The 11,457-nt window shown below is 46.7% G+C and overlaps 1 protein-coding gene across 1 annotated transcript in view; it reads right to left on the reverse strand.

Annotated features, from left to right (window-relative positions):
• GCC2 (GRIP and coiled-coil domain containing 2) overlaps positions 1-11,457 on the reverse strand; it is a 65,756-nt gene that overhangs the window by 8,173 nt on the left and 46,126 nt on the right. Inside the window, exons 18-20 of the mRNA XM_019524410.1 lie at positions 9,173-9,349; positions 5,282-5,499; positions 400-597 (exon numbers count right to left, since the gene is read on the reverse strand). Coding sequence (XP_019379955.1) covers positions 400-597; positions 5,282-5,499; positions 9,173-9,349 — 593 coding nt within the window. The remainder of the gene's footprint in view (positions 1-399; positions 598-5,281; positions 5,500-9,172; positions 9,350-11,457) is intronic.

Raw genomic sequence — 11,457 nt, forward strand, 5'->3', positions numbered from 1 at the left:
TTTCCTGCCGTGGCAGGGGGTCGGACTAGATGACCTTCTCAGGTCCCTTCCAACCCTAGAAACTATGAAACTATGAAACTATTAAAACCTACAGCAATATTTAGGCAGTGGTCCCTCTTCAAATAGATAAAAGACTTGTAAAAGGAATCCAAGTCCATATCTCAAACTTTTTTGGACTGTTCTCAAATTTCAGCCATCTCCTGGAATAGTAATGGTTCCTCTGGCAGCAGTGTCCAAACACCAGGAAAAAAAAGTAAGTGGGAATTGAGAGGAAGAAGGTGAAAAATACCTCAGGGTGACGAGAGAATTTTTTTCTGGCACCCTATTAGTGTACCGAGTCATGTTAATTCCATTTTAAAATTGTTATCTACTTTAAAGTAGCCTAAATTATTTTCTTACCAGCTTTTGCTTCAGGAGAATTAAGAAGTTGTTCCAGTGATGGTATGTGAGTAGTGGCAGAAGAGACTGACTCTGTGTCAGTTGTTTCCATTCCTTCTCCCTCTTCTCTAGTGACAGCGTTCATATCAAGAAGGAGGAGGTCAGTGTTGTTTCTCCGTTCTCGTGAGTTCTTCACTGGTAGGTTTGAAACAGCTGGCCCTGAAAGAGAAATTCTTTCTGTTGATGTGTAACAAAAAGAAAAAAAAATGCTATTTAGGTGTGGTCATGCAAGAGTAACTCAATTTGATACTAAGGAGGAAATCAGAATGAAAGACCGCATACTGCACAAGTGGCAGAATAAAACCAATCTTCACATAAGGAACTCATTTATTCTCTAAAAACAAAAAAAACTGCCTTTCACTTCATCTCCATTCTAAATTCAGCCCTTATTAACAGTAATTTAAAGAGGTTTTCAGTGCTCCTTTGAAACCAGGACAAACCCTGGAGGGGGGAAAATTGGGGCGATTGCCCTGGGCAATGGGCTCTGGGGGGCCCCGCAGAGCTGGGTGGACCAGAGCAAGCAGTGACTCTGCGCTGCCACTGCTTGCTTTGCATCCAGCCGCTTGCTAGCGCTCCACCCCGTGCTGATGCTGTCCATGGTGGCGACAGCTTCTCCAGGTCTGGGGCGTGTGGGATTGGAGCAGGGGCGGGGTCCCACATGGGCTGATTTGCCCCAAGCCCCACACCCTGCTTGGTTTGGCTTTTTTTCAAAACAAAAAGTTGCCAGGAACAACACTGAGCAGGTCAGGAGACCATCAGGCTCTTGGTAAGAGGGTTAAGGAGCTGGGAGCACAAGTGGCACTCTCATCAATCCTTTCCCTGGAAAGCAAAAGCCCAGGCATAGACCACTGAAGTAAGCCCAGGTAGAGATCATAGAAGTAAGCATGTGGTTGAGACTGTGGTGTTGGCTTTGAATTCTTTGACAACAGATGGATGTTCTGGGAAGGACTGCTATAAGAGATAAGATCCATCTGACCAGAACTGGAAAGAGCATTTTTGGGCATTGTCTAGTAAGGACGGCTTTAAAGTAGGTTCTGCAGAGGATGGGCTGAACAAAACCCTCCAGCAACAGAGCAAACCATACAGAGGGGAAAGGACTGAAAGCAGCAGCTCAGCTCTGGAATAGGGCTAGAGAGCCACAGGACAGCAAAAGGTGATGCAAAAGGGAAACAAATAGGTTGAGATGCATCCAATTTATGCAATCAAATGCAAGAAGTATGGGGAATAAACAAGAAGAACTGGAAGTCAGTCCATGAGAACTATGATCTGATTGGTATTAGAGACCTGGTGGGAAAGTTCTTATGACTGGAATGTCAACATCGAGGGCTACACTTCATTTCAGAAGGACAGGGTTGGGAGAACTTTGGTAGTGATGCCTTGTATGTCAAACACATTCACTTGTTCCTTGGTTCCAGAAAAAGAAGCTAAGAGCAGAATGTGGCAAAGGTGATCATGCAGCCCTTGGCAATAATATTTACGATGTCATGGGAGACAGGCAAGGTATAAGAGGACTGGAAAGGGGCCCATATAGAACCCCTGTTTCAAAAAGGAGGACCTGAGAAACTGTAGACCAGTTAACCTCACCTCAATACCCAGGAAGTTACTGGAGCATATCCTAAGGAAGTCCATTTACAAGCATTTAGAGGAGGAAAAGCTGATCATAAGCAGCCGGCATGGATTTACTATTGAGAAACTGTGTCAAACAAACTTTATTTGCTTCTCTGACAAAGTAACTATTTGGGCAGATGAAGGGAATACAGTTGATATATTGTGCATCTGGACTTCAGCAAGGATTCTGACAAGGTCCCACTTGATCTTCTCATAAACAAATTGGAGAACTGTTGGGTAGACAAAACTACAAGGTGGACAGACAAATGACGACAACTCTGAGCAAAGGTAGTTATACATGTTAGAATGGCAGGAGGTTTTGAGGGGAAATCTCACAGGAGTCTGTTCTGGGTCCAATGCTATTTAACATATTTATGAATGATTTGGGTCCTGATATAAGAAGCCTTTTTGAGCAAATTTGCAAATGACACAAAACTGGAAAAGACTGCAAACATGTTGGAGGACAGAAGTGGAATTCAGAAGGATCATGACAGGTTGGAAAGCTGGGTTGGAACTAACAGAATGAAGTTCAATGCAGACAAGTGTAAGGTTCTATATATACCTCAGGAAGAAAAATCAGAAGTACAAATACAAGATAGGTGACACCTGGTTGGATGGCAGCACTACAGAGAAGGATCCAAGAGTCTGGGTAGATCACAGAATTAATACAAGTGTGCAGTTTGATGCAGCTGCACAAAAGGTGAATATAGTTTTGCGATACATCCACGAAAGCATTAGGTTCAAGACGTGGGCGGTGATAGTGTTTTTCTACTTGGCACACATTAGGCATTCTCTAGTGTACTATGTGCAATTTTCTGCTTCATATTTTAAAAAGGAGATGGAGAAATTAGAGACGGTCCAGAGGCAGGTAACAGAAGTGATAAAGGGCTTGGAAGGCAAGTCATAGAATAAGAGGTTGAAGAAAATAAGGATGTACAGTTTGCAGAAAAGATTCTTAAGAGGGGACATGACAGCAAGCTTCAAATACCGGAAAGCTGCTATAACGAAGAGGGAAAATAACTTCTCTCTCTTTCTGCCAAGACTAGGACAGTCCAATTGCTTGAAGCTGCAGTAAAGTTTTTCCTGATATCCAGTCTAAACTTCCTTCTTCACACAGTGAGGTAGTGGACTAGATTGCCTAGGAAAGCTGTGGACTCTCCATCATTGGAGGTGTTTAAGAAGAGGCTGGACAGGCATTGATCAGGATGATCCAGGAATAGCTATGCCTATATTCTAGGAAAGTTTGGATAGCGATGATCCTGCCTCAGGCAGGAGGTTGATCTAGATGATTTCTGAAGGTCCCTTACAGCCCTACTTCTCTATGATTCTATGCTGTAACAATTTTAAAAAAGCCTGGGGAATGAGGAGACTGACAGGAGACTACCCAGCTTTTCACCACACATACAGATACTTTGCAGAGTGGTTCCACTTATGAACCAAATGGTATTCTTAATCTAATCCCTGGCTCGGCAAAATGGTGGATCTGGCCAGGAGCCAGACTCCATTTCCCAGCAGCCCCCCCCGCCTGGTGTGTGTCCTGGCCAGTCTTGCCGGACACCCCAGGAGTGGCTGGGTTGTGACAGCGCAGGGCCGCAGAACCGGACCCTAGCCCTGTGGTGTCCGGGCACCTTGCTCCCAGGGTCTCCATGGAAACTAGCCAGAAGCAGCGCAGGCAGGGCAGGGAGCTGCATATGGGGCGCTTGTGGTGGTGACAATGCAGGGCCAGAGCCAGGGCAGAGCTGCAATCTGCTCTTTACATGCCCCTGCCCACAGAACCCATGCTCATCACAGGGGCCTGTAAATGTAGATCGTGGCTCTGCCCCAGCTCCAGCGCCACACTGGTCACCACCCGTCCTCACCCGTCTCACCCCTGGCCACAGCCCCAGTGTGGGCAGTGGGGCTGGTCCAGTGGCAGCAGCCAAAAGAAGCTGCTGCCACAGGGGCTGCTGGGAAATGGAGTCCGCCATGGTCTGGCTTTTGCCCACCCCGATCTAAATGGTCAGTCTTGCCAGCAGAAGTCACAACAAACCACACGCTCATTAAATCACCTTCCTTTTTACCCAATGCACATGCTAAAGTATAAAAGGAGGATGCTGTTTTTACATGATGAAAATACAGGTTGTGGGTTAGTTTTTAACTTTCAAAATACTAAGTATTTCATAGGGCACTATTCATTTAAGATAACTGTACTTTAAAAACTGAACATATAGGATGTTAGTGCATGTGGAAGTTGTATATTGACAGTTGGAGATACATGGTGACAGAAAAATACAGTATAGGAAGAAGCAATACAAACACAATGCCCCATTTTCTGACCTCAGTGGGCCTAGAACCTGGGCTGGGGAGACCCCCTCTAAGCAGCTCTGCCTTCCAGAAAGCAAGCTTTAAAATTATTTATTAAGACTGTCAACAAAAAGGACAATTTTGATTATCTTTATAATTTCATGACTTTCTCTTGGAGTAGAACTGAAACCTTTAGAGCTCATGAAACATCAAGGTTACTAAAAAACAAAAACAGCAACCAAAAAACCACAAATACCACATGGTACCTACCGACTTAAAGGAAAAGCCTTTTGGCTCAAGGTCGCTGGGCATTTCACAGTTACCAAGTCTTTTGGCTACTCTATATCTTTACTCCTCAGAAAGTATAGGTGTGTGTTTGTTTTAAATTTAGAAAGACGTTCTTATGAAACAGGCACCCATGCCACATTTATTACTGCTGAAGCAAATGTTTTGGGTTTGGTTCAATGTGTAAGAATATACTAAATATAAGTTTACTACATACTATCATGTCACTTATGGTTGCTTATTTTATATTTATATGTGCAGAGCTAGCACTACAACAGAGTTGCCCAGTGAAGTTGCATCAGCTATTTATACACCCATCTTCAGCTTTACCATATTTTGGAAGTAAAAGTAGAGTGGCCTCTTCAAAATCTGAGAAAAATGGGACAGCACCAAACAGCAGGCAAATGATTTCTCCCTTTCCTCCCCATAACAAACAATTCTGTGTTACTGAAGAAATACACTGAACTAACTCACAGAAAGTATTGGTTCCTGTGTTTACCATTTTATATGTAAAAGTACTTGGGTACCACTTGGTAACATACCTAAAGGATTTTGACATGTTTGCGCAAGTATTATGGAGCTAATACAGAAACAATGAATGTAGATGTATTTAAAAAAAAAAAAAAGTTGTTTGGGGTGCGCTGCCTGTACAAAACACACAACTTACCTCTGGGGCTAGGCTCACTTTTGAGTTGGAAGACCTGGGCCTCTACCTTGGACAGCTGCTGCTGCAATGTTTCTACTGTCTTCCTATGCTCTTCCTGCAGATGCCGGACTTGATCTCTAAAGCTGTTCCGAAGGGCTTCATTCTGAGCCGTGAGCTGATTCATAGCCTGTACATGCTCTGACTTCATGACTAAGTTCTCAGACTGTATTGTGCAGAGTCTGAAAAGTGTGCGTGTAAAAGAAGCATTAAAAATTGGAATACTGTGGTCTAACCAGACTGAACAAAAGACAAGAAACCAGCACCTCCCCCTATTACCCAAAGCATTAAAACAGGTAGAGATGGGAAAAAGCTGACCTTACATCCCTCTGAACAAAAATTAACCTTAACTACAGAAAGGTTCTTGCTTTGATACAAACGGAATAGAGCACCAGCAGAGAGATTTATTCTGTGCCTGAAGTGCCGTCAGGAGAGCAGGGAACAGAAAGAATAATGTGGAGACAGTCAGCCATTCCAAAAGCTGACCATGCTGTAGTCTGACTAGAAAGAAAGAGGTTTGGCTGTACTACATGGGGAAGAAAAAAGTAAGAATGGATATATGCTCAAGTCTCTTAGAGTGCGTCCAGATGCGTGTGGACATGTGGTTCCCTGGGGACAAGTAGTGGCAGTGTACCTTGTGACACCACTACCTGTCCCTTGGGAATGCCCATGCAATGCACGCTTTGGCATGCGGCAAGATACCTCGGGTGAGGTGGGGGGGCTGGGGCCAGCACTGTGTTGGCCCCAGCAGCCTTACCTGGTGCCCTGCGGGCCTCCTGGGGCTGCAACTATGGTGATTCTGCCGAACAGAGCCTGGTTGGCAGCAGAGCATGGCTTCAGCAGCATGCGCTGGCCGAGCATGCATTGGCTCCCGGTTTTTTTCCCCCACAGCTTTTTTGATCCCTGGATATTCAAGGGTCAAAAGAAAATCCCACTGGGAAAAAAAACCCAGTGCAGTGCACGCTTGGCTAGCAAACCCTTGCAGCCTGGAGAACACCAGACATTTGCAGCACCACATATTGCACAGTGTTTGTAGTACCACATACTGCACGACCGCACTCATCTGGATGTGCCCTTACAGAGCAAAAAGATACCCATATAACTATCATATTAAGAATAAAAATGCTCGTTTTGAAAAAAAACAAATTATGGTCTGTGGGAAAGACATGCTTAGAATGTTGTCTACCATATGAAGAGCACCAGGTAGATCTGAAATTACAATGATGGATTTCCTATCACTGTGATAACTAGAAATTTCAGCTTTTTTCCTGTTTTTGTAGTCTGGATACAAGTGATGGTTGGGAGACAGTTCAGAAAAGCAGACTTTGACTCACGCAGGAAACTCATGGGCAGGATCCTTTAGAAAGCCAGACTGAGGGGGAGAAGAGTCCAGGAGAGCTGGCTGCACTTCAGAGGAGCCTTACTGAGGCGTGCAGGAACAAACCATCCCTATGTGCAGGAAGAATAGCAAGCATGGCAGAAGATCAGCTTGGCTTCAGTAAATCACAAAAAGGAAGTTTATAAGAAGTGGAAAGTTGGTCAAATAACTAGGGAAGAGTATAAAAGTATTGCTCGAGCATACAGGGATGAAGTCAGGAAGGCCAAAGAGCAATTGGAGTTGCAGCTAGCAAGGGATGTAAAAGATACCAAGAAGGGTTTCTACAAGTATGTTGGTAGCAAGAGGAAGCTCAGAGAAAGTGTGGGTCCCTTACTGAATGGGGGAGGCAACCTTGTGACAGAGGATGCAGAAAAGACTGAGGTACTCAATGCCATTTTTGTCTCTGTCTTCACAGGCAATGGCAGCTCCCCAACTACTGCACCAGGGAGCACAGTTTGGGGAAGAGGTGAACAGCTCTCAGTGCTGAAAGAACAGGTTAGGGACTACTTAGGAAAGCTGGACATGTACAAGTCCATGGGACCGGATGGGATGCACCCGAGGGTGCTGAGGAAATTGGCTGATGTGACTGCAGAACCATTGGCCATCATCTTTGAAAACTCAGAGTGATCAGGAGAGGTCCTGGGTGACGGGAAAAGGGAAACACAGTGCCTATATTTAAGAAAGGGAAGAAGGAGGCATCCAGGGAATTACAGACTGTCAGCCTCACGTCATTCCCTGGAAAAATCATGGAGTAGATCCTCAAGGAATCTATTTCTAAGCATTTGGAGGGGAAAGGCAATTAGGAACAGTAAGCATGGATTCACCAGGGGCAAGTCATGCCTGACCAACCTGATTTCCTCCTATGACTAGATGCCTGGCTTTGTGGATGCAGGAAGACTGGCAGATGTGGTGTACCTTGATTTTAGGAAGGCTTTTGATATGGTCTCCCACATCATTCTTGCAGGCAAGCTAAGGAAGTCTGAATTGGATGAATGGACTGTAAGGTGGATAGAAAACTGGATGGAGCATTGGGGTCAAACAGTAGTAATCGATGGCTCGATGTCTAACTGGCAGCTAGTATCAAGTGGAGTGCCCCAGAGGTTGGTTCTGGGGCCGGTATTGTTCAATGTCTTCATCAACGACCTGGATGATGGGATGGAATGCACCCTTAGCAAGTTTGCAGATGACACCAAGCCAGGGGGGAGTAGTTGATACATTGGAGGGTAAGGCTAGGATGCTGAGTGACCTAGACAAATTGGAGGATTGGGTCAAATGGAATCTCATGAGACTCAACAAGGACAAGTGCAAAGTCAATCCCATGCACCAGTACAGACTGGGGGCTGACTGGCTGGGCAGCAGCTTTGCAGAAAAGGACCTGGGGGGTTACAGTAGACAATAAGTTGAACATGAGCCAGCAGTGTGCCCTTGCTGCCAAGGCAGCTAATGGCATACTGGGCTGCACTGCTAGTTGTGTCACAAGTAGCTCAACTGAAGTGATTATTCCCCTCTGTTCAGCACTGGTGAGATCACATCTGGAGTACTGTGTTCAGTTTTGGGTCCCCCATTACAGAAAGGATGTGGACAAATTGGAGAGAGTCCAGGAGAGGGCAACAAAAATGGTGAGGGGCTGAGGCACATTACTTCTGAGGAAAGGTTGGAGGAGGATTTAATAGCAGCCTTTAACTACCTGAAGAGGATGGAGCTAGACTGTTCTTAGTGGTGGCAGATGGAGCAACAGTCTCAAGCTGCAGCAAGGGAAGTTTTGGTTAGATATTAGGAAGAATTTTCTCACTAGGGGGATAGTAAAACACTGGAACAGGTTATCCAGAGAAGTAGTGGCACCACCATCCCTGGAGGTTTTCAAAACCCAGCTAGACAGAGCCTTGGCTGGGATGATCTAGTTGGGGATGGTCCTGCCTTGAGCACAGGGTTGGACTCGAAGACCTCCTGAGGTCCCTTCCAACCCTAATTTTCTATGATTCTATGGCTGGGATTAGCAGGAGGGTTCACTTGGGTGGAGGTTTGGGCAGGGAGGCAGTGCCTGAAGGAGGGCTGGGGAAGGAGCACTGAAGTTCACCAGCTTTGAGTACTGTATGGGGAATCTTTTCTTTGACTTGTTTATTGTAAGCCTCTCTGAGCCTTTTGGATGGGGCAGGATATAAAAGTAACAAATAAATATATACTCTGTTGGAATAATTACATCTTAAGAGTACACAGAACTTGGATATAGTGAGCTTCAAAAGAAAAATAATCTTACAAAAATGTAGAGATTTAAAATTCCCAGTTTGCTCCCATCCAGTTCCCAGAGCAGAAGCCCCAGAAGACTAGCAAGTAGCTAGCAGCCTTTTTGCTATATTCCTCTGACTTCCCACATACAATTAAATCATTTTTATAAATTCATCAGCTCAAGTAAAGAACGATTTGGCACTAGCTGCATATCTAGTGATACACTGTATCTGATCATTTGAGAATCTTACTTTTCTCGGAGTTCTGCCTCTTTTGCGACTGTCTCCTGCAGCATTTTATTATGTCTTTCCAGCAGGGTGTCATGTTCAGACTGCAATGCTTGGAGTTCAGTTACATTGATTTGTAAATTATTCTGGGTATCTTGTAACTTGGCTTTTAATTGGTTCATCATCATTTCCAAATGTTCTCTAAAGGAAAAAAAAGTGTACACATTATTATATTTCAGGACTTCTAAATATCATAGTAATATGGGCAACTTATCAGAGCTGAATTAATTTCTTTCATTACACTAAGGCAGGGGTAGGCAAAATATGGCCTGTGGGCTGGATATGGTCAGCCAGGCACTTTCATCTGGGCCACAGTGCCCTGCAACTAATTGCACCCTGCCCAGTCCTTCCGCCCACAAGGGTGAGAGCGAAGCGCCCACATGTACAAGCCCCCAACATACTCTATTGGGCCTCACTCCCACTCTTGTGGGTGGAAGGGCTCTGCCCAGCTAGCAGCTTCCAGGCAGGACTCCTGCTGCAGCCAGAGCCTGCTTGCTCAGGGCAGCAGGTAGGGAAGCGGTGGGGCTGGTGGGGTGGAGCTGCAGCTGGGCGGAAGTGGGAGCGCAGCACAGAACTAGGACTCAGAGGGGCAGTGGGCGTGTGGAGTTCAGGTGGGCAGGGTGTAGGTGTGGGTGTGAGGGTTGGGGGTGTATGGACCCCACCACACTCCCCTCATGGTGTGCGGCCCCTGCTGCAGGCAATAGCAGCAGGCAGGGAGGTCAAGGTGCTTGTGCCTGGCATAAGCACCTGGTGGGTTGCAGCTCTTGCCAATGCTGCGCGGGAGGAAGTGGAGCCTGCCCTTCCTATTGCTGAGGGTCTGTGTTGCGCGCCTGCAACTCCACCACTCGCAGCGGGAGAAGCCCCACACTGGAGCCCACTGCCTCCCCCGCCCCCTGCTACGTGGGTCCCCACACGCTGCCGGGAGTGGAAGGAGCCCCGCCTCCTGCTTCCACACAGAGTCCAGCACAGGGCTTGCAGCAGGGAACAGTGGAGCTGCAGGCTTGCAATGCAGAGCCCCTGCAATAGAAATGGCCAGGCAGGCTGTGTGGGGCGTCCCTGCTCCCAGCGCAGTGCTGGCCGCCTCTATTGCAGGGTCTCTGTGTTGCGTGCTGCAGCTCCACACTTGCAGTGGGGAAGCCCTGTGCTGGACTGCACAGGGAAACAGGAGGTGGGGCTCCCTCCACTCCTGGTGAAGTGCGGGGACCAGTGCAGCAGGGCATGAGGGAGGCAGAAGTCTCCAGTGTGGGGTTTCCCCCACTGCAAGTGCTGCAGCAGCAGGCACGTAATGCAAAGCCCCAGTGATAGGGCAGGCTCCACTCCCTCCACCCATGCAGCGTTGGCCGGAGCCATGCCTGCACTGGGCATGAGCACCCTGATCTCCTCACCTGCTGCTGCTGGCAGGCAGTGGGAGCTGCACATCGTGGGGGGAGTGTGTGGAAGGTACTTACACCCTCTCCCTCCACCTCACACCCACACCCTGACCCCACAACCCCCATCAACATATACATGCACCCCAACATATCCTATACCCCCCTACACAGCAACACCCTCTCATACCCCCCCCAGATACTCCCACACCCCACTATACACATACACACAATATAAAAGTGTAAAACTTTATTTTTGAGTTATTATGCAATCCCTTCTATATACAGTATACAATCACAAGTCATGACAAGTATTTCTTGTAATAAAATTAAAATATATTATAGTAGGAGTTTGAATTCTAGTGTATGATTTGTTTTTTTCTGGTTCTAAGATAGTAACCCCGACTCCCAAAAGGAGTATGGGAGGGGACACAGTTAGGGGAGGGACTTTCTGTGGCAAAGGTCAGGGGTTAGGGGGCAGGACTTCTGGTCCCAATGTGGCAACCATGGGGCAGGACAACTGTCAAGGGGCGGGACTACCTATGTGGCCCTCGACAGCTTGCCAAAACTTGTTAAACGGCCCTCCGCCCAAAATAATTGCACACCCCTGCATTAAGGCTAGATACAGACAGTCAAAAAGCCCAAGGTTGAATAGATTCAATCTTCATAGGTCAATCTAAGCTGTGTAAACTGAACTGAGAAGCAAGTAAACAGACATTGACTTCTGATTCTGGAAATACAGTCACAGGCATGTGGTGATCCAGGCCAGAAGCTGGGGGGAGCTAGACAACACCTCCCAGCATGCAGGCCACTGTCAAACAAAAAGGAGGAAAGCTGAGAGATAAGCCCTCTGAGGCTTTTCCCCCCTCCCTGCTCAAGCTG

This window comes from Gavialis gangeticus, unplaced genomic scaffold (genome assembly GCF_001723915.1).
Source record: "Gavialis gangeticus isolate Ggan-Ray unplaced genomic scaffold, GavGan_comp1, whole genome shotgun sequence".
Lineage (NCBI taxonomy): Eukaryota > Metazoa > Chordata > Crocodylia > Gavialidae > Gavialis > Gavialis gangeticus.